The sequence below is a fragment of the Ahaetulla prasina genome, chromosome 2, assembly GCF_028640845.1.
Source record: "Ahaetulla prasina isolate Xishuangbanna chromosome 2, ASM2864084v1, whole genome shotgun sequence".
Classification (NCBI taxonomy): Eukaryota; Metazoa; Chordata; class Lepidosauria; order Squamata; family Colubridae; genus Ahaetulla; species Ahaetulla prasina.
The window spans coordinates 25,956,751-25,983,271 of record NC_080540.1 but is presented as its reverse complement, the minus strand read 5'-3'; the positions used below and the strand labels follow the sequence as shown (position 1 = coordinate 25,983,271).

The window sequence follows — 26,521 nt, the reverse complement described above, 5'->3', positions numbered from 1 at the left end:
CCTAGACCGGCGGCACGGTGTCCCATCAGCTCAGAACCGGGGTCCATGAAGCTCTCTCGACAGTCAAAACGTTTATTTGGGGGTCCCCGGGGTGAATCTTTTTATGTGACGTCAGCTGACAGTTCCAAGTGAAGCTCTTGCCACATTCCATGCATTTGTAGGGTTTCTCTCCGGAGTGGATCCTTTTATGAGAAATAAGGTTACTGCGCTGATTAAAGCTCTTCCCACACTCCATACATTTATAGGGTTTCTCTCCCGAGTGTATACTTTTGTGGGAGATAAGATTACTTCGCTGACTGAAGTCTTTCCCACATTCCGTGCACTTATAGGGTTTCTCCCCTGAATGGATCCTTTTATGCAAAGTCAGGTCACTGTTGGTACTGCAGGTTTTTCCACACTCGGCGCACTTATAGGGTTTCTCCCCCGTGTGGATCCTTTTATGGGAAGTAAGGTGACTGCTTATGGCGAAGCTCTTTCCACATTCTAGGCATTTATAGGGTTTCTCTCCTGTGTGAATCCTTTTATGAAAAGTGAGGTGGCCACTCTGGCTGAAGCTTTTCCCGCATACGGGGCATTTATATGGTTTCTCTCCGGAATGAATCCTTTTATGCGACGTCAGCTGGCCATTCTGACTGAAGTTCTTGCCGCATTCCGCGCACGTGTACAGCTTTTCTCCCGTGTGGATCCTTTTATGGGAAGTCAGCTGCCCGCTCTGACTGAAGCCCTTTCCGCAGTCGACACATCGATACGGTTTCTCGCCCGAATGGATCCTTTTATGGGAAGTCAGGGAGCTATTTTCACTGAAGCTCTTCCCACAGTCCAGGCATTTGTAGGGTTTCTCCCCCGAGTGGGTCCTCTGGTGGGAAATAAAATGGCTGCTATTGTTGAAGCTGTTGCCGCATTCTGTGCATCGATACAGTTTCCCTTCTACAGGGATGCTTCGATGGAAAGCAAGAGGGATGAAACTTTTCCCGTCTTCCACGCCTTCGTCTTGCGTCTCTTTCATATAAACGCTGGGGTTTCCGCATACATCGGATTCCTCACTAATTATTTCTCCAAATGGGAAGCCCATCCTCGTTTCTCTGTTATCTTCCTGGATCAGGAAAAGATGGGCATCCGAGTTTTGAGAAGTAGAAGCGTTTTGCAGGTCACCATTTAACCATTTTGCCTCTGGCCGTTGTGGCCCTTGCTGAGTTTGAAACGTCTCTTCTCCAATTTCAGTTCTGACTGTTTGGGAAGCTGTCTCTTCACAATTCTCCCATCCGCCACCTGCTGAACCAAAAAAGAAGAAGAAAAAGTCCATGAGAAATTTAATGCACAACTTGAGAGTGCTGTTAGGAATTAAGCCCCATTAGCTGTCTCTTTATCTAGTATTTCTCTATTAAGGTAAAGGTTCCCCTCGCACATATGTGCTAGTCGTTCCCGACTCTAGGGGGCGGTGTTCATCTCCGTTTCAAAGCTGAAGAGCCAGCGCTGTCCGAAGACGTCTCCGTGGTCATGTGGCCGGCATGACTGAACGCCAAAGGCGCACGGAACGCTGTTACCTTCCCACCAAAGGTGGTCCCTATTTTTTCTACTTGCATTTTTACGTGCTTTCAAAACTGCTAGGTTGGCAGAAGCTGGGACAAGTAACGGGAGCTCACCTCATTACACGGCAGCACTAGGGATTCGAACCGCCGAACTGCCAACCTTTCGATTGACAAGCTCAACGTCCTAGCCCCTGAGCCACCCTGTCCCTAATTTCTCTATTACCCCATTTTATTTTATTGTCTTTTTATGATCCTATAATCCCTTGCCATCAGCGCAACTGAATGGAGCCAAGTGTTTTACTGGCCGGATGCCCTTCCTGTCGCCAATGCGGAGTTCGCAGCAGATATGATCTCTTTGTGCCCAGAGGGAGAAATATATGCTGCTACCTAGGATCGAACTCACAGCCTCCTGATAGTGAGGCAAGAGCTCCAGCTCTAGGCCACCACACCACTCTCTCTATTACCCCTCCGTTCCTGCTTTTAAACCTTCCAGTCCTTCCCTTTCAAGGTCCCTAGGCACACATTCCTTCTGTCTCATGACACTCAACTACTCTGAAACATTACGCTACTTCTATCAGTGTAATTTATGATTAGTGGGGCTATGGATTACTGTTGGAAATCTAAGCAGTTGATAAGATATGGTTCCATTTTCTCTCCCATGCGGTCCAGTGTTTATTGTTCTTAATACTTGGTTTCAAGCATGAAAAAAAGACAAGCTGTCAAGTTAAATTTAGATTAAAAACAAGAGATGGATGCCACTGCTTTACAGCAGGGGTCTCCAACCTTGGCAACTTTAAGACTTGTGGATTTCAACTCCCAGAGTTCCTCAGCCAGCTTTGGCTCTGGGAGTTGAAGTCCACAAGTCTTAAAAGTTGCCAAGGTTGGAGATCCCTGCTCTACAAGAGAATTGACTTGGAAACGAAAATTTCATCTGTTTTAGATGAAGCTGCATGCTCTGGATAAAGGCTGTACAGAATTGATTTGGGGAAAACCAGCCCGGATATGTCTAGTTTAATTAAAAAAAAAAAAGGATTAGGAGTGACATGACAAGGGCCTGAACAAGGACCTCTGTGGCTCAGACTGGTAAGACAGTCTGTTATTAACAGCAGCTGCCTGCAATTACTGCAGGTTCAAGCCCCACCAGGCCCAAGGTTGACTCAGCCTTCCATCCTTTATAAGGTAGGTAAAATGAGGACCCAGATTGTTGAGGGGCAATAAGCCAACTTTGTATATAATATACAAATGGATGAAGACTATTGCTTGACATAGTGTAAGCCGCCCTGAGTCTTCAGAGGAGGGCGGGATATAAATGCAAATTAAAAAAAAAAAAGACAGCCCGTTCCAGTATCTAAAGGGAACAAAGAAGGAGGGGTCAAATTATAGAGATTCTCAGTCATCCAGGTCATGGTTGTCCTACAAGTGCTTTTTTTCAAGAGGCAACTGGAGCTTCTTCAGGTCTGGCTGGATGGTGGCCTTCCATACCCCTCCATCCAACCAGAGCTGAAGAAGCTTCTTGGGTGAGAAACAAAACATCTTCAAAGAAAAACCAGAAAGTCCTGTTGCCTCTTGAAAAAGCACCTTTGGGACAAGGGGCCAAACTATTCTCCAAAGCACTTGAAGGCAGGAGAAGTAGTAATGGATGGAAACTAATCAAGGAGAGAACCAGCCTAGAACTAAGGAGAAATTTCCTGACAGTTAGAACAAATTAATCAGTGGACTATCTTGCCTCCAGAAGTCGTGAATGCCCAACACTCAAAGTTTTTAAGAAGAGATTGGACAACCATTTGTAGGGTCTTCTGCTTATGTAGCGGGTTGGACTAGAAGACCTCCAAGGTCCCTTCCAACTCTTGTTCTTCTGCTGGTTACTTTGTAGTAGAAAATATCATCCCCATCTATCTTAACATAAAAGAAAGAAAAACTCTTACCCAAGGTGGCCAGGTTCCTCGCATTTTCCAGCATGACCTCCCTGTAGAGATTTTTTTGGTTGAAATCCAACAGAGCCCATTCTTCCCCAGTGAAAAATACTGCTACATCATCAAAAATCAGCGGGACCTGTTAACAAGAAGAGAACATTCCCCTATCAGTGAAGTGTTTCTGGAAGTATTAACAGATTAACCAAGTTTATATACACTCTTTTTAACGAACATACAGGGAAAAAGCCCAGAAGGGCCTCTGGTGGCTCAGACTGGTAAGACAGTCTGTTATTAACAGCAGCTGCTTGCAATTACTGCCGGTTCTAGTCCCACCAGGCCCAAGGTTGACTCAGCCTTCCATCCTTTATAAGGTAGGTAAAATGAAGACCCAGATTGTTGGGGGGCAATAAGTTGACTTTGTATATAATATACAAATGGATGAAGACTATTGCTTGACATAGTGTACGCCGCCCTGAGTCTTCGGAGAAGGGCAGGATATAAATGCAAATAAATAAAAAAAAATGGTATCCGCATAGCGCTCAAAAAACAACTTACATCTAAATAGTAGTAAGACAAAGGAGATGGTGCTAGATTTCCAGAAGCACAGAAAGGAACCTGCCCCACGGTATATCGAGGGGGGCTGTATGGAGAGGGTTTCCTCTTTTAAATTCTTGGGAGTGCTCATTAGTCAAGGTCTCAACTGGAAGAACAACATGTCCCTGGGAGTTAGTAAGGCTCAACAGAGACTTCATTCCTTAGAGACCTGTGGAAAAATCAGGTGGAACAATGGCTGATGACGTCTTTCTATCGGTCCACGATAGAAAATGTCCTCACATCAGGGGTGAAATGCTCCCGGTTCAGACCATATCGCCCGATCCGGTAGCGATGGCGGCAGCTGGTTTGGAGAACAGGTAGCAAAAATCCCTGTCCCCCCACCCGCCCCAGCTGAGCCATGCGATCATCAGTTTTTTGGTTTTTTTTACTTTTAAAAGCATTTTTTCTTCGGCCGAAAAAATGCTTTTAAAAGTTAAAAAAAAAGCCTCTGATGATCGCGCAGCTCAGCTGGAATCGTGAGAGGCTTTTAAAAGCATTTTTTCTATAACCTCTTTGGCCGAAGAGGTTGTAAAAAAAAATGTTTTTAAAAGCCTGTGACGATCCCAGTTGGGTTGCCTGATCGTCAGAGCCTTCGGTAGAAAAAAATGCTTTTTAAAGGCTCTGGCGATCCCAGCTGAGTTGCCTGATCGTCCGAGGCTTTTTTTTCTTTTAAAGGCCAAAAAAAAAAAAAAAAACTTTTAAAAGAAAAGAAAAGCCTCTGACGATCAGGCAACTCAGCTGGGATCGTCAGAGGAGCCTTTTAAAAGCATTTTTTACAACCTCTTTGGCCGAAGGGGTTGTAGAAAAAATGCTTTTAAAAGTAAAAAAAAAAAAGTTGGCCACGCCCACCCAGTCACATTACACCCCCTCCCCCCCCAAACCAGGCCCAAAGAACCGGTAGTAACAAATTTTACATTTCACCCCTGCCTCACATACTATATAACAGTATGGTATGCTGGACTAACAGCTGCGGACAGGAAGGCACTACAGAGAGTGATCAATTCGGCACAAGAAACCATCGGTTGCCCTCTAACACCGCTAGATGACATTGCCAGGTCTCGCGGTTTCAGCAGAGTAAGGAAGGAAACTAGGGATGATTCAAACCTTGGCCAGTGTCTCTTTCCGCTTCTACCATCGGGCAGAAGACATCGAACCATAGCTAGCCCGACAAACAGGTTTAAAAACAGCTTCTACCCATGGGCTGTCAGACTCTTCAACACAATCACAATCACTCTACGTGGATACGGAAACGTAGGACTAGTTTTCTTTTCCCAATTACTTGTATAGGGAATATTCTCTATACCAGGGGTCTCCAACCTTAGCAACTTTAAGACTTGTGGACTCCAACTCCCAGAATTCCTCAGCCAGCTTTGCTGGCTGAGGAATACTGGGAGTTGGAGTCCACAAGTCTTAAAGTTGACAAGGTTGGAGACCCCTGCTCTATACTATTTATATTGCTTTGTATTTTCTGTTATGGATTGCACCAGAGAAGCTAAACCAATTTCGTTGTATACATTCGTTGCCTTATACACTGTAAGCCGCCCTGAGTCTTCGGAGAAGGGCGGGATATAAATGTAAATAAAAACAAAACAAAACAAAAAAAAACATGGGATGTACGACAATGAAGGCTATACCAGTGCTGGCAAACCTTTTTGGCACTGAGTGCCGAAGCAGGAGTGCGTGTACCCACGTATGGCGAAAACCGGAAGAACAGCCGCCCGGTGCGCATGCACATGCCTGGAAAATGGTCTTCCAGTTTCCAGTGCACAAATGCACACTGCCCAGCTGGTCTTTGGGCGTGCATAGATGCCAGAAACTGGAAGACCAGGTGGCCGGTGCGCATGCACATGCCAGAAACCGGAAAAGCAGCCACCTGGCATTCACGTGCGCACCGGGTGGCTGTTCTTCCAGTTTCCAGCACTACCGCGCGCTCAAAAACCAGCTGGCCGGCGCGGCAGAACCCGGAAGAGCAACGGGCAACGGCTCACATGCCGAGAGAGATGGCTCTGTGTGCCACTGCGGGCACACGTGCCATAGGTTCCCCATCAAGGGGCTATACTATGCTATATGCTATGCTATGCTATATGCTATCCCATGCTATGCTATCCCATGCTATGCCATGCTATGCTATATGCTGCTATATGCTATGCTATATGCTATGCTATATTCAATATGCTATGCTATATGCTATATGCTATGCTAGATGCTATGCTAGATGCTATGCCACGCTATGCTATGCTAGATGCTATGCTCTATGTCTATGCTATATGCTATGATATACGCTATGCTATGCTATATGCTATGCTATATTCTATATGCTATGCTATGCTATATGCTATGCTATATGCTATGCCACGCTATGCTATGCTATATGCTATGCTATATGCTATGCCACGCTATGCTATGCTATATGCTATGCTATATGCTATGCTATGCTATATGCTATGCTATGCTATATTCTATAGGCTATGCTATGCTATATGCTATGCTATATGTTATGCTATATGCTAAGCTATATGCTATATGCTATGCCACGCTATGCTATATGCTATGCTATATGCTGCTATATGCTATGCTATATGCTATATTCTATGCTATATGCTATGTTATATGCTAAGCTATATGCTATATGCTATGCCACGCTATGCTATATGCTATAAGCTATGCTATGCTATGCTATACTATCAAGTCCCAATACCAATACTAGATAAATAATCAAACTATCAAGTCCCAATACCTAGTACTAGATAAATAATCACATCCTACAGATAAATTTTGCGATACTAAACAGGAGAACTCAAGCTACTGATCGGTAAATATTGTATCAATTCTACTGACATTTGATATTACATCAAATACATCGGAGGGTTGTAACTCCAATATTCCTCTTGATCAACTGATATCACAGCCAGGGTTGCATCATTAAATAGGAACTTCAGATCCATCCTGTAAATGGATGGATCTGAAATATTAACTTCTTCGAAATATTAACTGGTGGCTAATGTTGTCCCTCAGGTATCAACGCAGTCCTTATTCAACAGATCAGCGAAGATTCATTCATTCCCAACGAGTGAATTCATCGGGAAATGGATTCCAGGAAAGATTGTGAAATGGCATCAATAAAGAAGTCATAGCGCAGCCTTGTGTGGACTCCTATTTACCTCATGCTCCTAATATTGATTAGAGGGGAGTTAATGAAGCAAAAGAAGTTGGCTGTGCCCATCTTGGATGAAACTGGATGCCTGTTCTGTTCCCCCTCGTCTCAGTCCGAGCGATGACTTAATTAGCCGGCACTATCAGCTCTGGCAGCAAACTAGCGAGCGTCTGCCAAGTGACTCTGTTATCTCTCTTGATGAGTCAACCAGGAACAAACAGTACTTCAGCTCTAGTTAAGCAGTTGATTTGCTTGCTACAAAGAGGCATAGCAGCCCTTGCTGCTTTTATATCCTGTGGGGTGTGGCTCCATGACTCAGCACTTCCTAGGCCTGCCCCACCCCTGCTTCTGTTGTTCCTGCCTCTCCTGCTTACGAAACCTAGGGTCCAGCCAGGCCTGATTGCCATCAGCCAGGTCTGGAGGCATGGCCTGGGGGTGGGGGTGGGAAAGAGTCAGGGGACGGAGGCCTCGTTATCTCCTCCACCTGGCCTGCTTCTGGCTCCTGGAGCTGAGCCAGGGAAGCCGGTGCTCCCGAGGTAAGTCCTGATGGCCCTTCCCCCTCACTTTCCAAGTCACTTTCTGGCAGGAGGCCCGGCTCGGGGGGGCACAGACACAAAAATGCCCCTGGAGTCATTCTGATTTGTTGGAGGAGGGTAAAATCTTCCTACCTGAGCTGGAAGAATAACTACTGTTTCCGTTTCATTATAAAGAGGGGATATTTCCACAGGTGCCATCTGTAACTTTCCATTCTCTGTGGAGAGTGAGGTAAAAGAGAAAATACATGTTTTAGAAACATCAAAAAAACAAACACACACACACACACAAAACTAGTTCTGCACTCAGGCCTAAGGTCCTTTCACAAAACAAGGTCATAAAATAACAGTAGCTCAGAAACCGGTAGTCCTTGACTTGCGACCACAACGGAGGCCAACATTTCTGTTACTAAGTGAGACAGCTGTTACATGAACTTTGCCTCATTTTATGACCTTTCTTCTTGCCACAACTGTTAAGTGGATCACTGCAGTTGTTAAGTTAGTCACACGGTGAAGTGAACCTGGCTCGCCTATTGACTCCGCTGGTCAGAAGATCACCAAAGGAGATCACACGACCCTGGGAGACTGCAACCGTCATAAGTACATGCCAGTTGCCAAGCATCACGGGACCATGCAGACGCTGCAACGGTCGTAAGTGTGAAAAACAGGCATAAGTCTCTTTTTTCAGTGCCATTATAACTTCGAGCAGTCGAACAGTGAGCTGTTGTAAGTCAAGTCAATTGTAGTATGTAGTATGAATGTGTCAGAGTATATTCATGAACTGGAATAGGGCATAGCAACAGGTCAGCCAATGAGGGCTGTTTGGTAACTGAAACGCAGTATTTGTTGTATGGGGCCATAAGAGACAGTTTGGAGCCTGGGCATGGCTTAACTGTTCTGTATATAAGCTTGAAGGCACTAGCTTCTCTCTCCTCCATTTTGCCTTCTCCATTTTGTGCTTCCATTTTGTGCTTAGTTTGTACTTGCTATTTCTCTTCTCTATAACGTAGAAAAACATACAAGGGTATTGTATGCCTTATGTAATAATAGTAATAATAATAATAATGGAGTTAAAAGGGACCTTGGAGGCCTTCTAGTCCAACCCCCTGCCCAGGCAGGAAACTCTACACCATTTCAGACAAATGGCTATCCATTTTCTTAAAAATTTCCAGTGTTGGAGCATTGACAACTTCTGCAGGCAAGTCGTTCCACTGATTAATTGTTCTAACCGTCAGGAAATTTCTCCTTAGTTTTAAGTTGCTTTTCTCCTTGATTAGTTTCCACCCATTGCTTCTTGTTCTGCCTTCAGGTGCTTTGGAGAATAGTTTGACTCCCTCTTCTTTGTGGCAACCCCTGAGATATTGGAACACTGCTATCATGTCTCCCCTAGTCCTTCTTTTCATTAAACTAGGCATACCCAGTTCCTGCAACCGTTCTTCATATGTTTTAGCCTCCAGTCCCCTAATCATCTTTGTTGCTCTTCTCTGCACTCTTTCTAGAGTCTCAGCATCTTTTTTACATCGTGGCGACCAAAACTGAATGCAATATTCCAAGTGTGGCCTTACCAAGGCATTATAAAGTGGTACTAACACTTCACGTGATCTTGATTCTATCCCTCTGTTTATGCAGCCCAGAACTGTGTTGGCTTTTTTGGCAGCTGCTGCACACTTGTTGTTATGTATATAAAGACATTTGTAACCTGCTTAATAGTTTGCTTGTGTGTGCACTGCAACAAACTCTTGACAGAATTTACCTGATGGGATGTTCTTAGATGGCTCTTCCTGGGAGCTCTCCCCGAAGTCCAGCTCCTGAGAGGGATGCAGCACATCTCTCCATGCTTTAGAGCATTCAACAGCCACCTCAACAAGGGGCTCCTGAAGCTGAAAGAGTAATCGAGAGAAAAGAATGCATTTTCTGCCCAATGCTTCCAATCCCAGAGCCCTTTTTGGAAGCTTTTCACATGTCCTGGCAAAGTTACCAAGAAGGAAACAATAACAGAACAACAAAGTTGGAAGAGACTTTGAAGCTCTTCTACTCCAGCCCCTTGCTTAGGCAGGAAACTCTATACCCGTGATGGCGAATCTATGGCACGGGAGCCACAGGTGGCACACGGAGCCATATCTGTGGGCATGCGAGCATTGCCGTAGCTCAACTCCAGCGCATATGTGTGCGCTAGCCAGCTGATTTTTGGGCCTTCCAGGCCCACCAGAAGTCAGGAAATGGGCTGTTTCTGGCCTCTGGAGGGCCTCCGGGGTGGGGGAGGCAGTTTTCGCCCTCCCCAGACTCCTAGAAAGGCTCTAGAGTTTAGGGAAGGTGAAAAACGGGCCTACTGGGCCCACTGTGCCATTGCATGCCAAAAGAGGGGGTCGCACGGGTGTGTGTCACATGCACATGCATGGGGGGGGCGCATTAAATTATGGGTGTGGGCATGTGCACGTGTGCGACCCCCCCCGGCTCCCGGCACGCAATGGCAAAAAGGTTAGCCATCACTGCCCTATACCCTTTCAAACAAATATTTGTCCAATCTCTCCTTAAAAAATTTCCAGTGTTGGAGCATCCACGACTTCTGGAGGCAAGTTGTTCCACCAACTAATTGTTCCAATTGTCAGAGTTGGAAGGGACCTTGGAGGTCTTCCAGTCCAACCCTCTGCTCAAGCTGGAATCCCTATACCATTCCAGACAGGCGGCTATCCAGTCTCTTCTTAACCTCCCCGGCTATCACGTCGCTCCCCTTTGCTTAACATAACATAATAAGGGAAGGGACCTTGGAGACCTTCTAGTCCAACCCCCTGCCCAGGCAGGAAACCCTACACCATTTCAGACAAATGGCTATCCAACATTTTGTTAAAAATTTCCAGTGATGGAGCACCCACAACTTCTGAACGAAAACCATTCCACTGATTAATTGTTCTCCCTGTCAGGAAATTTCTCCTTAGTTCTAGGTTGCTTCTCTCCTTGATGAGTTTCCACCCATTGCTTCTTGTCCTGCCTTCAGGTGCTTTGGAGAATAGGGTGACTCCCTCTTCTTTGTAGCTGTCCCTGAGATATTGGAACACTGCTATCATGTCACCCTAGTCCAGTGGTTCTCAATCTTTATAGTGCTGCGATCTCTTTAATACAATTCCCCACGATGCGGCAACCCCAACCGTAAAATTATTTTTACAGCGATCTCAGCGCGCCTCAGCAGCCACAGAAGGGGGGAAAAAGCGGCAAACTGTTTTTTTGAATTTATCGCGCCTGAAGCCGTATTGGCTAGCGATCTGAACTGCTTGCGATTGCCTTGAGGACGGAGGCATTAAAGCGGAGACTCCTCCCCTGTTAAGTTTGTCGCGCCTGAAGCCAGATTAGACTAGCGATCTGAACTGCTTGCGATTGCCTTGAGGACGGAGGCATTAAAGCGGAGACTCCTCCCCTGTTAAGTTTGTCGCGCCTGAAGCCAGATTAGACTAGCGATTGGGAGTGATTGCTTGTGGATTCAACCATTGGAGCGCGATTCTTCGACTCGCAAGTATACTTCCCATATTTCTCATGGTCTTAGGCGACCCCTGGCAAATCGTCATTCGACCCCCAATGGGGTAGCGACCCACAGGCTGAGAACCGCTGCCCTAGTCCTTCTTTTCATTAAACTAGACATACCCAATTCCAGCACCCGTTCATTATACATTTTAGCCTCCAGTCCCCTAATCATCATTGTAAGAAATAATAAAATAAAACAATAAATTATTTTATCAGTCAATACTAAATTTATAATATTCATCAATAAACATTTTATAAATAAATAAGAAAATAAAAATAAGAAACTTTTCCCCTCAGGAGAGATTAACCTCCTACTGATGTTATTAGTTTCCGGAAGGGACACGTTTAAAAATTCAGTAACTTTTTTGCATCCTCCGACTCTTTCGGTTATACCTTGGTGCATCTTCTCACCTGCAGTTGCCCCTGCTCCTTCTGCTCTGCTTCGCTCAGGAGGAAACCTTCTGCGAGGGCTACCGCTTGGGAACTGGTCTCGGCTCTACATTCCTGGATCCAGCTCTTCATCTCCGGGGGCAGGATAGCCAAGAACTGCTCCAGAACCAAGAGATCTAACATCTGAGCTTTTGTGTTTCTTCCAGGCTTTAGCCACCGACGACAAAGGTCGTGTAGTTGGCTGCAAACCTCTCGTGGCCCGTTGGCCTCCTTACCACAGAGATTTTTCAACCGTTGCCACTGGCCAGCCAAACTGGTATTTTCTTCATCTTGGTTCTTCTGCCCAATCCTCTCTTCTTTCCATTCGGGCTGTGAAGCATGAGCAACTCTTCTGTCCTCTGGTTGGTACCACAAATCCATTTTGATTGCGTTTTCCAACAGAGGTAGAATTTTGTTTGTTTCGCTTTGATTTTCCAGGTTCCTTTCTTGTGCCTCAGTCTCCTCTCTTCATCTGTCCCTGCTCTGCATAAAGAAACTCATGAGCATTACAAGGTATTTCCAGAGGGGGCCAGGTAAGTCTTCAACGTACGGCCACAATTGAGCCCATAATTTCTGTCGCTAACAAGAAGCTGTTCAGTTAATTCTGCCCCCATTTTATGACCTTTTTGGCCATGGTGGTTAAAAGAATGGCTGCAGTTGTTAAGTTACTCACACGGTTGTTACGTGGGGGAAAAAAGTGCATTAAAAAAAAAGAAAAAAACTTTTTAACTCCTACAAACATATTAGCCCCATTAGTTGAATACTGATTAATACTTCATTACAATATTAATCTTCTGAGTTTCTATGCGGGACCCTTACATCCCTGAGATTTCCTGGTGGTCTCCCATCCCTGCTTAGCTTCCCATCTTCCCAGCCTGGGAGATACAGACATGGACTTAAATACGCTTTGGGATTGAGGTCTCTTGAAAGAAGCATAAAAGGGCCTGGAATGTGAGGTTTCAGACAAGACACCCCCCAAATCTTAACACCAGCACCCTCCTCCATGTCACGGGGGTGGGGGTGGGATTTGTGGTAATAAACCATCCCAGGAGTGAGGAGGGAATGGAGATTTTGCAGAATCCTTCCCTTGCCACGCCCACCAAGCCACACCCACCAAGCCACACCACGCCCACAGAACCGGTAGTAAAAAAAAATTTGATTTCACCACTGGTCTGGATCTGGGAAAAGGCCAGGGTCCTGGAGGGCCTGATAGAATAGAATAGAATAGAATAGAATAGAATAGAATAGAATAGAATAGAATAGAATTTTTTATTGGCCAAGTGTGATTGGACACACAAGGAATTTGTCTTGGTGCATATGGTGCAGTGTTTATGCAATTATTTATTGCATTATGCAAACTTGCATAATGCAATAAATTATGCAAGTTTGCATTATGCAAACTTGCAAAATGCAAACTGCAAATCATTCCCCCCCCTCCATATTCCCCCCACTTTCCTTATTGCAGAAACCCTCTTTTCCCACCCTTTTTCCCAGCATCCCCAAGAGTTTGTCTCACCTGCCTGGAGATTTGTAGGCTGCTTCCTACCTTCGTGGTCGAGGCGGGCGGCTCTTGTGTGTGCGTGTGGGGTGGAGAGGGTCGTCTCTTTCCCGGGAGAAATTTCCCCCGCCCTCGAGGAGGCCGCAGGGGCTGCACGAAGGTGTGGGGTGGGGGGGGAAGGAGAGGGAAGGTTTTGCAGGGACATCGGGTTTCGGGGGGGAAGACTTTGCCGGGTGCACCCGCTTCCCGCTTTCCTTTTTCACGCCAACCCGCGGACGGGCTGGCAAAGGGACCCTGGCGCATGCTCACACCCGTGGTGAAGTTTGGAGTGTGCCAGTACTCCGTTGCTTCTGGCGTCCGGCCCACCGCGAGAAGGGGACCATTTCCGGGGGGGGGGGTTGCGCAGAGACTGAATTCCTGAGTTGGTTTATTAGCACAAATCCCCCCCCCTCGGTGACAGAGGGCCATGGAGGGGGGGGGTGTTAAGATTTGGGGGGTGTCTTGTCTCAAACCTCACATTCCAGGCCCTTTTATGCTTCTTTCCAAGAGACCTCAGTCCCAAAACGTATTTAAGTCCATGTCTGTATCTCCCAGGCTGGGAAGATGGGAACCTAAGCAGGGATGGGAGACCACCAGGAAATCTCAGGAACGTAAGGGTCCCGCATAGAAACTCAGAAGATTAATATTGTAATGAAGTATTAATCAGTATTCAACTAATGGGGCTTTTTTCCAAAACACCACACTACTAACCAGAGCATATAAAACATTTGCTAGACCAATTCTAGAATACAGCTCGCCTGCTTGGAACCCTCACCACATCTCTGACATCAATACAATTGAACGTGTCCAGAAATGTTTTACAAGAAGAGTTCTCCATTCCTCTGAAAACAACAAAATACCTTATCCCACCAGACTTGAAATCCTAGGCTTAGAAAACTTGGAACTCCGTCGCCTTCGACAAGACCTAAGTTTAACTCACAGAATCATCTATTGTAATGTCCTTCCTGTTAAAGACTACTTCAGCTTTAATTGCAATAATACAAGAGCAACCAATAGATTTAAACTTAATGTCAACCGCTTTAATCTAGATTGCAGAAAATATGACTTCTGTAACAGAATCATCAGTGCTTGGAATACTTTACCTGACTCTGTGGTCTCTTCCCATAATCCTAAAAGCTTTAACCAAAAACTTTCTACTATTGACCTCACCCCATTCCTAAGAGGACCATAAGGGGCGTGCATAAGCGCACAAAAGTGCCTACTGTTCCTGTCCTATTGTTTTTCTTTTCTTCTTCCTATATACATATATGCTTATACCTCCTTATATTTACTCATATATGTGTTTATATATTATATAATCTTTTTGTATAATACCTACATATATTGTTATAACAAAATAAAATAAATAAATAAATAAAAATAAATAAATAAATATGTGTGTAGGAGTTAAAAAGTTTTTTTTCCTTTTTTTTAATGCAGTTTTTAAAAATGTCTTGCTTTTTTTGTTTTTCTTTAATTTTTTGGTGTTTTTTATTTTCACCTTTAGGTGTATGGGTTTTTTTTTCTTTTTCAATGCACTTGTGTTGATTGTTTTGTGTCTTTGTGTTTTTTCTTTGATTTTTTGGAGTTTTGCATTTTAATCTTTTTTTAAATAAAATTTGAATTAAAAAAAAAGAAACTTAGAAGATGGGAAAAACCATGAAGACTGAAGGAAAACAAATTCCTGGAAAAAGTGCCTGGATAGATATGACAGAAAAAAAATTACATCAGAAAAACAATTTTAAAAGTATTTAAAAACCAACCACCCTAGTAAGGGAAAGCAAACAACCAAATAAAAGTAACTGGAATTACAGAATCTCTTTCATGGAGAAATTTCCCCCGCCATCGAGGAGGCCGTAGGGGCTGCACGAAGGTGTGGGGTGGGGGGGGAAGGAGAGGGAAGGTTTTGCAGGGACATCGGGTTTCGGGGGGGAAGACTTTGCCGGGTGCACCCGCTTCCCGCTTTCCTTTTTCACGCCAACCCGCGGACGGGCTGGCAAAGGGACCCTGGCGCATGCTCACACCCGTGGTGAAGTTTGGAGTGTGCCAGTACTCCGTTGCTTCTGGCGTCCGGCCCACCGCGAGAAGGGGACCATTTCCGGGGGGGGGGGGGTGCGCAGAGACTGAATTCCTGAGTTGGTTTATTAGCACAAATTCCCCCCCCTCGGTGACAGAGGGCCATGGAGGGGGGTGGGTGTTAAGATTTGGGGGTGTCTTGTCTCAAACCTCACATTCCAGGCCCTTTTATGCTTCTTTCCAAGAGACCTCAGTCCCAAAGCGTATTTAAGTCCATGTCTGTATCTCCCAGGCTGGGAAGATGGGAAGCTAAGCAGGGATGGGAGACCACCAGGAAATCTCAGGAACGTAAGGGTCCCGCATAGAAACTCAGACGATTAATATTGTAATGAAGTATTAATCAGTATTCAACTAATGGGGCTTCTTTTCCAAAAACACCACACTACTAACCAGAGCATATAAAACATTTGCTAGACCAATTCTAGAATACAGCTCGCCTGCTTGGAACCCTCACCACATCTCTGACATCAATACAATTGAACGTGTCTGGAAATATTTTACAAGAAGAGTTCTCCATTCCTCTGAAAACAACAAAATACCTTATCCCACCAGACTTGAAATCCTAGGCTTAGAAAACTTGGAACTCCGTCGCCTTCGACAAGACCTAAGTTTAACTCACAGAATCATCTATTGTAATGTCCTTCCTGTTAAAGACTACTTCAGCTTTAATTGCAATAATACAAGAGCAACCAATAGATTTAAACTTAATGTCAACCGCTTTAATCTAGATTGCAGAAAATATGACTTCTGTAACAGAATCATCAGTGCTTGGAATACTTTACCTGACTCTGTGGTCTCTTCCCATAATCCTAAAAGCTTTAACCAAAAACTTTCTACTATTGACCTCACCCCATTCCTAAGAGGACCATAAGGGGCGTGCATAAGCGCACAAAAGTGCCTACTGTTCCTGTCCTATTGTTTTTCTTTTCTTCTTCCTATATACATATATGCTTATACCTCCTTATATTTACTCATATATGTGTTTATATATTATATAATCTTTTTGTATAATACCTACATATATTGTTATAACAAAATAAAATAAATAAATAAATAAAAATAAATAAATAAATATGTGTATAGGAGTTAAAAAGTTTTTTTTCTTTTTTTTTAAATGCACTTTTTAAAAATGTCTTGCTTTTTTTTTGGTTTTTCTTCAATTTTTTGGTGTTTTTTATTTTCATCTTTAGGTGTATGGGTTTTTTTTTCTTTTTCAATGCACTTGTCTTGATTGTTTTGTGTCTTTGTGTTTTTTCTTTGATTTTTTGGAGTTTTGCATTTTAATCTTTTTTTTTAATAAAATTTGAATTAAAAAAAAAAGAAACTTAGAAGATGGGAAAAACCATGAAGACTGAAGGAAAACAAATTCCTGGAAAAACTGCCTGGATAGATATGACAGAAAAAAAATTACATCAGAAAAACAATTTTAAAAGTATTTAAAAACCAACCACCCTAGTAAGAGAAAGCAAACAACCAAATAAAAGTAACTGGAATTACAGAAATCTTCCCTTTTTCATTAAAGAAAGTTGGAAACTATTATAGGAAATGTCAATCAGGTTTCTCTCTCACAAGATTGTATTGAATCATTAAAAATCTAATTTTGTATCTGTAAATATAATCTGCATTCCAATTAACATTAGTAAGAATCTCGGGCCCAAGAAGAGAGTTTATAGCTTAGGAAGTTTGACAAAGCTACACCAAAGAATGATCTAGGAATAAAGGGAATTTTCTTAATAAATCATGGCTCCAACCTGCAAAACTGAACCTTGGGGTAATTTATAAAATGAATTGCTGGGGTCAAGATCCACTACTTAAGATGTCAATCTTCCAACTTTAATCCTCATTTTGACCTGAAACACCATTTTTGTTGTCCTTAGCATGTCTTCCTGATCTCTACGCAAAACTGCTTGTCTCAGAGTTAGTGTTGTAGTTACTTTTCCTCCCCACAGTCTGTTTGGAAGTAGTTGCCTCTGTCTGTGTTCATCTACTTAATAAATATTGCTGGATTAGGAAACATAGACCCTCCCTATCCTCTGGTTCTCAATCCGAAAGCAATCCAGTAAAAGAAGGAATGAAGGAAGGTGAATTCTAGAACAGGGGTCCCCAGCCTTTTGGATTTCAGGGACCACTAAATCCATAATTTTAAATCCCACGGACCACTAATATGATCTGTCTAATGACCGGCTGGGTGGGCGTAGCTAGGTGGTCATGTGACGTGGCCAACTCGATGTCGCTCGTGTTGAGGGCCGCTTCGCCGGCCTCTACTCGCCCCTCCCCTCCCAGCTTCTCCTCGCCTGCCCGCCTGGGCTCCTTAGGGCCCCAACAGGAAGCAATTGTTGGAACTAAGCAGCCACCATGAGAAAGAGTTGGCAAAACAGTTGGATCAGTTCAAATTGGATCTGACCGAGAAGCAGGCTCAGCAGAAACAACTCACTGAGGACTAGGAGCATAGGCTTTCCAAGCAGAGGGAAGACCTGCGGGAGTGCAAGGCCAGGTACCGGCGCTTGGAGGCTCAGCGGGCTGAGATGGTCAGTCAGTTCCAGGCCATGATACAGTCCCACAGGAACAAGGCCCTCCGGCTCTTCATCACCAGTGGCCCTTCCCTCCAGCCTTCGCCCAAAGCCCCACACCAGCAGGCTGAAGCAGACCCCAAGTCGGAATTTCTGCCCTCCTCCGACCCACACAAGAAGACCCCAAAGGGGGAGACTCTCTACAGCAACACAAACGTTCATTGCACGTATCCGTCCCAGGGGCTGTAGTTTGAGGACCTCTGATTTAGTGCAATATAAAAAAATGCAAATAATTTTTATGAGGATCACCAAAAATTTTTCGCGGACCACCAGTGGTCCACAGACCACCAGTTGGTGACTGCTGTTCTAGGACACATATGGTGCATTTCTTGTTTTTGAAAATATAAGGACCATAAGGGGCGTGCATAAGCGCACAAACGTGCCTACCGTTCCTGTCCTACTGTTTTTCTTTTCTTCTTCCTATATATATGCTTATACCTCCTTATATTTACTCATATATGTTTATATACTATATAATCTTTTTGTATGATACCTACATATATTGTTGTGACAAAATAAATAAATAAATAAATAAATAAATAAATAAATAAATAAATAAATAAATAAAAATGATGCTAGCTACAGTGCTGCTGATGGAACTCAGTTATGAACGCTACAACAAGCTGACATTTCTAATAAGAATTTTATGATTGTTCCTTAACATTCATGCAAAAATACAAATGAGCAAATAAGCAGGCAGATATTATGTAAAACATCATCAAAGTCAACAATTGTGTTGATTCAGAAGTGAATCCTACCACCTGCATCCATTTTCTTGGAAGTTATTATGAATGTCGTGAAGAAACATTTTATCTGTTTCGACTTTTTCCATTCCATTTCCCTGGATGATCCCTGCAATATGCAACTGAATGCATTCAGTTTTGGTTGCCACGATGTAAAAAAGATGTTGAGACTCTAGAAAGAGTGCAGAGAAGAGCAACAAAGATGATTAGGGGACTGGAGGCTAAAACATATGAAGAACGGTTGCAGGAACTGGGTATGTCTAGTTTGATGAAAAGAAGGACTAGGGGAGACATGATAGCAGTGTTCCAATATCTCAGGGGCTGCCACAAAGAAGAGGGAGTCGGGCTGTTCTCCAAAGCACCTGAGGGTAGAACAAGAAGCAATGGGTGGAAACTGACCAAGGAAAGAAGCAACTCAGAACTAAGGAGAAATTTCCTGACAGTTAGAACAATTCATCAGTGGAACAACTTGCCTGCAGAAGTTGTAAATGCTCCATTTTTAAGAAAATGTTGGATAACCATTTGTCTGAAATGATGTAGGGTTTCCTGCCTGGGCAGGGGGTTGGACTAGAAGACCTCCAAGGTCCCTTCCAACTCTGTTATTATTATTATATAGAATAGAATAGAATAGAATTTTTTATTGGCCAAGTGTGATTGGACACACAAGGAATTTGTCTTGGTGCATATCTCTCACTGTACATAAAAGAAAAGATACGTTCATCAAGGTACAACATTTACAACACAATTGATGATCAATATATCAATATAAATCATAAGGATTGCCAGCAACAAATTATAGTCATACAGTCATAAGTGGAAAGAGATTGGTGATGGGAACTATGAAACGATTAATAGTAGTGCAGATTCAGTAAATAGTCTGACAGTGTTGAGGGAATTATTTGTTTAGCAGAGTGATGGCCTTCGGGAAAAAACTGTTCTTGTGTCTAGTTGTTTTGGTGTGCAGTGCTCTATAGCGTCGTTTTGAGGGTAGTAGTTGAAACAGTTTATGTCCAGGATGCGAGGGGTCTGTAAATATTTTCACGGCCCTCTTCTTGATTCGTGCAGTATACAGGTCCTCAATGGAAGGCAAGTTGGTAGCAATTATTTTTTCTGCAGTTCTAATTATCCTCTGAAGTCTGTGTTTTTCTTGTTGGGTTGCAGAACCGAACCAGACAGTTATATATATATATGCTGGGAGAGGCGTGTTTGTGTTCTCTATACAATGCATGGTTTTATATAAATCTTGTTCCCATTCCCTCTTGGTTGCCTTTTTTCCAAATCCCATGGAAGTACCATGTCTAGAAGTTATAATGTCATAAAGTTGGCGGTTTTTATTTCCTAATCATCCCTATTATGGACTTTCTTTCTCAGCTATCAAAGGCTTCTCCATTATAACCCTGAGATCTTTCTCCTGGAGGGTTACAAGTAGCTCAGATACCATCGGTGTAAATGTTTTTTTTTTAATTTATTTATTTGTCACAACATTATATACAGGAAGATATATTGAAAGGAAACAATAGGACAGGAACGGTAGGCACTTTTGTGCACTTATGCACGCCCCTTATAGTCCTCTTAGGAATGGGGTGAGGTCAACAGAAGAAAGTTTTTGGTTAAAGCTTTTAGGAGTTGGAGAGGAGACTATAATATCAAGAGGGCTTTTTTGTGCCAGTGGGTTGATAGTTTTCCAAGTTGGACTCCTCCAAAATCACCTTTGATTTTTGTTACCTTAAAACAGTTTAGTATCTCCTGCAAATTGGGACAAATTATTTATTGCTAACTCGGGATCTTTCAAGAAGAAAGGAACAGCTACTGCATTTTCTTCCAAAGGCTTCTGAGCCAGTGGTGGGATTCAATTTTTTTTTTACTACCGGTTCTGTGGGCGTGGCTTGGTGGGCGTTGCATAGCTTGGTGGGCGTGTCAGGGGAAGGATACTGTAAAATCTCCATTTCCTCCCCACTCCAAGGGAAGGTTACTGCAAAATCCCTATTTCCTCCCAATCAGCTGGGACTCGGGAGGCAGAGAATAGATGGGGGCAGGGCCAGTCAGAGGTGGTATTTACTGGTTCTCCAAACTACTCAAATTTTCCGCTACTGGTTCTCCAGAATTGGTCAGAACCTGCTGAAACTCACCTCTGTTCTGAGCACTGTGCACACACTTTCCAGTCAGTGGAACCGGTGGGCGGTTAGAAAATTTTACTACTAACAGAGATACAAAAGTGGGTGATAAGTATAAAAAGGTTAACTACCCCTGGACTAAATGATCTCCTAGGCCTCTCGAGCACCAACAAATCCCGGGGCTGGAACACAAAATAAAATAAAAAGTCTAGATTTGGCAATGGCAGTTATATAGTGACCAAGGACACTGTACGTGCATTTCCATGTCATAAGGAGTTTTACCTTTACTATAGGTTGTAACTGTTTGAATCACAATTCCTACCATGGAATAACAAGAAATTAACGATCTTTCATTACAGGTAGCTCTCATTTATCAATCATTTATCAACTACAATTAGGACCAACAATTAGGTTGCTAAGCAAAGCCATCACAATTGCTTTTATTGTTTCAACCTTAGCGCATTCTTAAGCGTTCCTTTTCAGGTTTTCACTTTTTTCACCATTTCACCTTTTTAAAAAATCACGTCTGCTTTTTGTCTATTAGAGAAAGACAGCTTGCTGCAGTGGTTTTTCTACCACTGCCTGCATGGAAAGAATAGCTGCTTTGTATTTTTTCATGCAGATTAAACATCTTGCTCATTCAAGAAATATAGGTCTTCTTTACCCCCTAGCCCTGGATACATATCCCATCCTGTTCCAGAAACTAATAAATCTCCTCCATATCAGAACACTGATGAGGTTATTGTGTGAGATCATGAAAAGTCTGCAAAGAAAATGCCAAGCTGTCATATACCTCAATCATGCCCCATATTAGATCCCTTTTTAAAGCTAGAGCCCACAAAATTCTAGCGTAAGGAAGGTGTTCAAGACTCTGGATCATTTTGCACTCTTCTGCAAATTTTCAAGCTTTCTTATATTGTTTCTAGAATTGCATAAAATTATTGGCAATCTCAAAGTTCCACTTTACTATCAACCATAGATCAGGTCAGTTCACTGCTTAGTGCTTTGTATCCGCCAAGGCAGAGAAGGCCTGCTTCCAGGCTCCAGGTAAATGCCATTGTTTTCACGACTACCACAAAAAGTTTAATTCTCTGTTGAATCTCCACATCTTTCTCCTGATTAGATACAGACAGATCTGGTCCAATTAGTGTCTATGTCAAATTATGATATTTTTTTTTGTCTCAGTGCTCCTCACTTTACATTTTCTTATATGCCATTCAACAAGCAGGAACATCTCATCGTAACTTGATTTGCACTACGGTGTATAGCAATATCAACCACAAACTAGGTCAGTTTAATGCTTAGTGCTTTGTCAGCACCTATCAGAATCCATCATCCAAAAAAAAGAAGAAAAAAGAAAAGACCGCCCCCCAAAAAAGCAGAAAATTGTACATCAATTACTCGGAAAAATGAGATCTGAAAGACTATATTAGGGACAAATCACCAACTGAAAAACTAATTATGTGGTCACGAAGAATCAACACCAATTTAATAGCGTATCAATTAAAAAATGAAAAGCGCCTCCTGAAAATGGTGGAGTTCCTGCTTGAAAGGTAGTACACACAATAAAAGAAAAAATATAGATCCCTACACCATGTACAGAAAAAATATAGAGCCCTTACACCATGTACAGATCCCCTCTTTGTATCTTTTAGGGAACAAAACTGAGTTCCTAAGCAGTCTGACTGAATTAGATTTTAAACACTGTGAACACGTAACAATCGTTTTATAGAAAAAACCAATCTGTAATACACAAGCAAGAACAAATATCTACAAATGAAAAAATGTAAAACATAATTAAAGATAAGTTGATCTCAGCAATTATTGATTGTGTTCGTATTTTTTTTCTTAGCAACCTGGAACTTTTTCTCCCGACAACACTAGAATTTCTTCCAGGTCCACCAAAAATTACCAATAACCAGGATGGAATCTGCTTAGTTTCAAAGAACACCCGAAGTTCCCTAAGTCAGAGGTCTCCAACATGGGCAACTTTCTGCTTGGCGGACTTCAACTCCCAGAATTCCCCAGCCAGAAAAATATGGTAATTTTCTCGTGCATGCCTCCTCATCCAGAGGCACACCTACACTCAGTGGCCTTGCTGGCTGGAGCATTCTGGGAGTTGAAGTCCGCCAGGCAGAAAGTTGCCCAGGTTGGAGACCTCTGCACTAAGTGACAATGAAGTAGTAATAAGTAACACCTTTAAAAATACAATCAGCAATACTGAACGTCCCCATCCCACCTACCTTTAATCTTTGTAGCAAAATTCAATCATTATTCCATAAAATCCACCAGGTTGTTATTTTTAATTTTGACAAATGAAAGATAGATAAAAGGAAATTAAAATTAAACTGTGTTCTGGATCCATTCAGTTTCTAAAGTCAACTATCTGCCTCACCGTCAAAGATCAGGTGTAGTCCAAGGTGTCAGAAGTTTTGTAGATGTTTGTAGTACACAGTCTCCTGTTTTTTTGTTTGTTTGCTTTTGAGTTCATGTAAAATTAAAGTTCATCTGAAGCACTTTCCATACTTTAGAATTTCTTCTCCATGTGGGTTCATTTATGGGAAATCAGGTTACTACAATGAACAAAGCTCTATCCACGCTCCAGTTTGTGTGGTTTCTTCCCTTTTGGCCTTTATTTTCATATATACAGGTAAGTTCTTGACTTATGACCACCATTAGGATCAGAATTTCTATTGCTAAGCAAAGCAGCTGTTAAGTCAGTTGCGCCTGATTTTACAACTTTTGCCACAGTTATTAAGCGAATCAGTGCAGTTGTTGAATGAATGATATCATCATTAATCCTGATTCCCCCATTGACTTTGCTCGTCAGACGCCAGCTGGGAAGGTCCCAAATAGTAATCACATGACTCCAAAACACTGCAACTATCATAAATACATACCAGTTGCCTACCCCCAAATTTTGATCATGCGGCTACTGTACTAGTTATAAGTGCGAGATCTGGTTGTCACTTTTTTCAGTGCTGTGGTACTTCGGATAGTCGCTAAACAAATCGTTATAAATTGAGTACTGCCTGTAATCTCTTAATACTGAAGCACTTTCCACATTAACCGCATTTATATGGGTTCTCCCCTCTGTGGATCCTTCTTGCAGGCATTAAGATTATTCTTCTGAAGCTTTTTCCACATTCCAGATATTTAAGACAACTCTCCTACGTGGAACTTTTTATGAGAAGTAAAAGAAATATTGACACTAGCATGGTGGCCTAGAGGTGAAGATGCTCACCTCCCTCTCAGAAAGCTGAGAGTTCAATCCTAGGTAGTGGCAGATATTTCTCTGGTGCACAGAGAAAATATCTGCTGTGAACTTCAAATAGGCATCAGGAAGGGCATCCAGCCAGTTAAATGCTCAATCCATTCAGTCATCTCGACTCCACCCAGAAAAAAGGATTACATGTTCATAAAAAGAAAAAAGGGAGAAATATTTTCATTGAATTTTTTCCCATATTCAGTGAATTTATACAGCATTTCCTTTGTATGAATTCTTTGTGGTGATTAATATCCAAACCTCAGGACAGACTTTTCGAATGGAGAAAATCCATCTACGTTGGTTGCTAAGAGCTGACACACTTCATTGCTTATAATTAGTTTCCTTTATTAATTATTAAAATATGCTCTCCTTTATTAATAATTAGTCAACATAATTAATGGGAAGCTCATCCCCACACTGTCTGCATTCAAGTGGCTTTTCTACTCTTTGACGCGAAGTAAGGTGTCTGTTGTTATGGAAGCTTTTACCACGCCTGGTAGATTTGTATGGAACTTCTTTTCTGTGCGTTCTGTCATGTCGAGTTAGATCAGCAATCCGCTTGAAGCTCTTTCCACATTCTATGCATATATACGGTCTTTCCCCTGTGTGGATCTTTTTATGAAATTTAAGAGAACTCTTTGTACTAAAGCTCTTTCCACATTCCATACACTGAAATGGTTTCTCTCCTGTGTGGATCCTTTTATGGGAAGTAAGGTGACTACTCAAGGTGAAGTTCTTGCCACAATCCGTGCATTTGTAAGGTTTCTCCCCGGTGTGGATCCTTTTATGCACAAGAAGGGAACTGGAATCAGCAAAGCTCTTTCCACACTCGGTGCATTTATACGGTTTCTCCCCCGAGTGAAGCCTTTTGTGGTAAGTAAGGTGACTATTTTGAGTAAAGCTCTTTCCACATTGCAAGCACTTATAAGGTTTCTCCCCTGTGTGGATCCTTTTATGGGACGTAAGGTGACTACTCTGAGTAAAACTCTTACCGCATTCCATGCATTTAAATGGCTTCTCCCCTGTGTGGATTCTTTCGTGTGCAATAATTTTACTGTACTTGCTGAAGCTTTTCCTACATACCTTGCATTTAAACGGTTTCTTTCCCGTGTAATCTTGTTGATGCAGAGTAAAAGAGCAAAACCTCCTGTACTTTTTCCCATCGTCTTTCCATTCGCATTGTTTATTTAAATCTAATGGATCTTCAAATATTTTCTGAAAATCTAAACTTTGTCGCCTTCTCTCTGTTTTAATATTTTTTGAGGTTAGGAAGTCATAGATTTTAGCATTTTTATGCCTCTGGATGTTTAGTTGAATTTTCTCTTGGTTTTTTGATGGGCACTGATTTTGAAATGTCTCTTCTCCCACTTCAACCTTGATGACTTGCAATGGCTCTATCCCTGTTTCCTGTTTATTCTTCCGCTCGTTACCTATTTGGGAGAAAAAGAATGAACTAAGACAGAATATTCCAAATAAGTATTACATTTTGTAAAAAAGTACAACGGTGCCTTGTTACTCATCATTAATTGGCTCCGGGAGGTGCGATGAGTACCAAACAAAAATTTTCCCATAAGGAATAATGTAGTGATTCACAAGACATCCGACACTGACAGGTTCTAGCTTGTGTGTTGAGTACCAAGCAAACAATGACTACTAGGACAAACTTTTTGTATCAAAGTGAATTAAGTACCAATTTCCATGAGTTTCAAAGCATTTGGAACCACGGTATTACTGTACTTCTTTCTAGCACTTAATCTCTTAGGGACATGTTCATGGCTTTAAAAATTATAACAAAACCCTTGAATTCCATCTAGAAAGCAACTGATATCCAGTGCAGCTTCTTAGCATAGTTATTAGAATACAGTAGCATGTTTGAACCTAAGGCTTTTGGTTGGTCCAAGGGCAGCTGCATGTAGAGTGAGTTGCAGTAAGCTAGCTAAGAAATGACAATAATATGAGCAACCATTCACAGAACCCTTATTTCCACTAAAAGCTGCAAGAGGGAGACCCTCTGAAGCTGGGCAAATACCTACATGGCATATGGACACCGTCCATTACCACTGCTGTCAAATTGAAGGTCACTGTATTATTTTGTGGAGCATAATCCCATCTACAATCAAAATTTGAATTCTTTTAGAAGCGTCTATGGAGATTCTCAATCATCCAGGTCATGGTTGTCCCAAAGGTGCTTTTCCAAAAGGCAACTAGATTTTGTTTTTTTCCTTAAAAACGTTTCGCTTCTCATTCAGGTAGCTTCTTCAGAACTGAAGAGGTTTCTTCGATGAGAAGTGAAACGTTTTCAAGAAAATACCAAGGACAATATTTTGGGACAATCATTCTAGAACTTGCTGATTTCTAGATTGGTACAATTCTTTCTTTCTTGAGTGTGCTCCTGTTTTAGTCGACCCACATGTCAAGACCCCTGCAATACACCACCTTCCGTTCAGCCCAATATGCAACATGTATATCTGGGTATTATGTCTGCGAAAAGAATTTAGGGATGATCTAACTGAGATTGAAGCAAGTGTGAAAAAGGAATGCAGAA

The 26,521-nt window shown here is 42.5% G+C and overlaps 1 protein-coding gene across 1 annotated transcript in view; it reads right to left on the bottom strand.

The window, feature by feature from the left end:
- Positions 1-26,521, bottom strand: part of LOC131190438 (uncharacterized) — a 57,468-nt gene that overhangs the window by 26,873 nt on the left and 4,074 nt on the right. Inside the window, exons 6-11 of the mRNA XM_058167761.1 lie at positions 24,367-25,406; positions 11,651-12,127; positions 9,477-9,603; positions 7,859-7,941; positions 3,455-3,581; positions 38-1,272 (exon numbers count right to left, since the gene is read on the bottom strand). Of these exons, the coding sequence (XP_058023744.1) occupies positions 38-1,272; positions 3,455-3,581; positions 7,859-7,941; positions 9,477-9,603; positions 11,651-12,127; positions 24,367-25,406 (3,089 nt within the window). The remainder of the gene's footprint in view (positions 1-37; positions 1,273-3,454; positions 3,582-7,858; positions 7,942-9,476; positions 9,604-11,650; positions 12,128-24,366; positions 25,407-26,521) is intronic.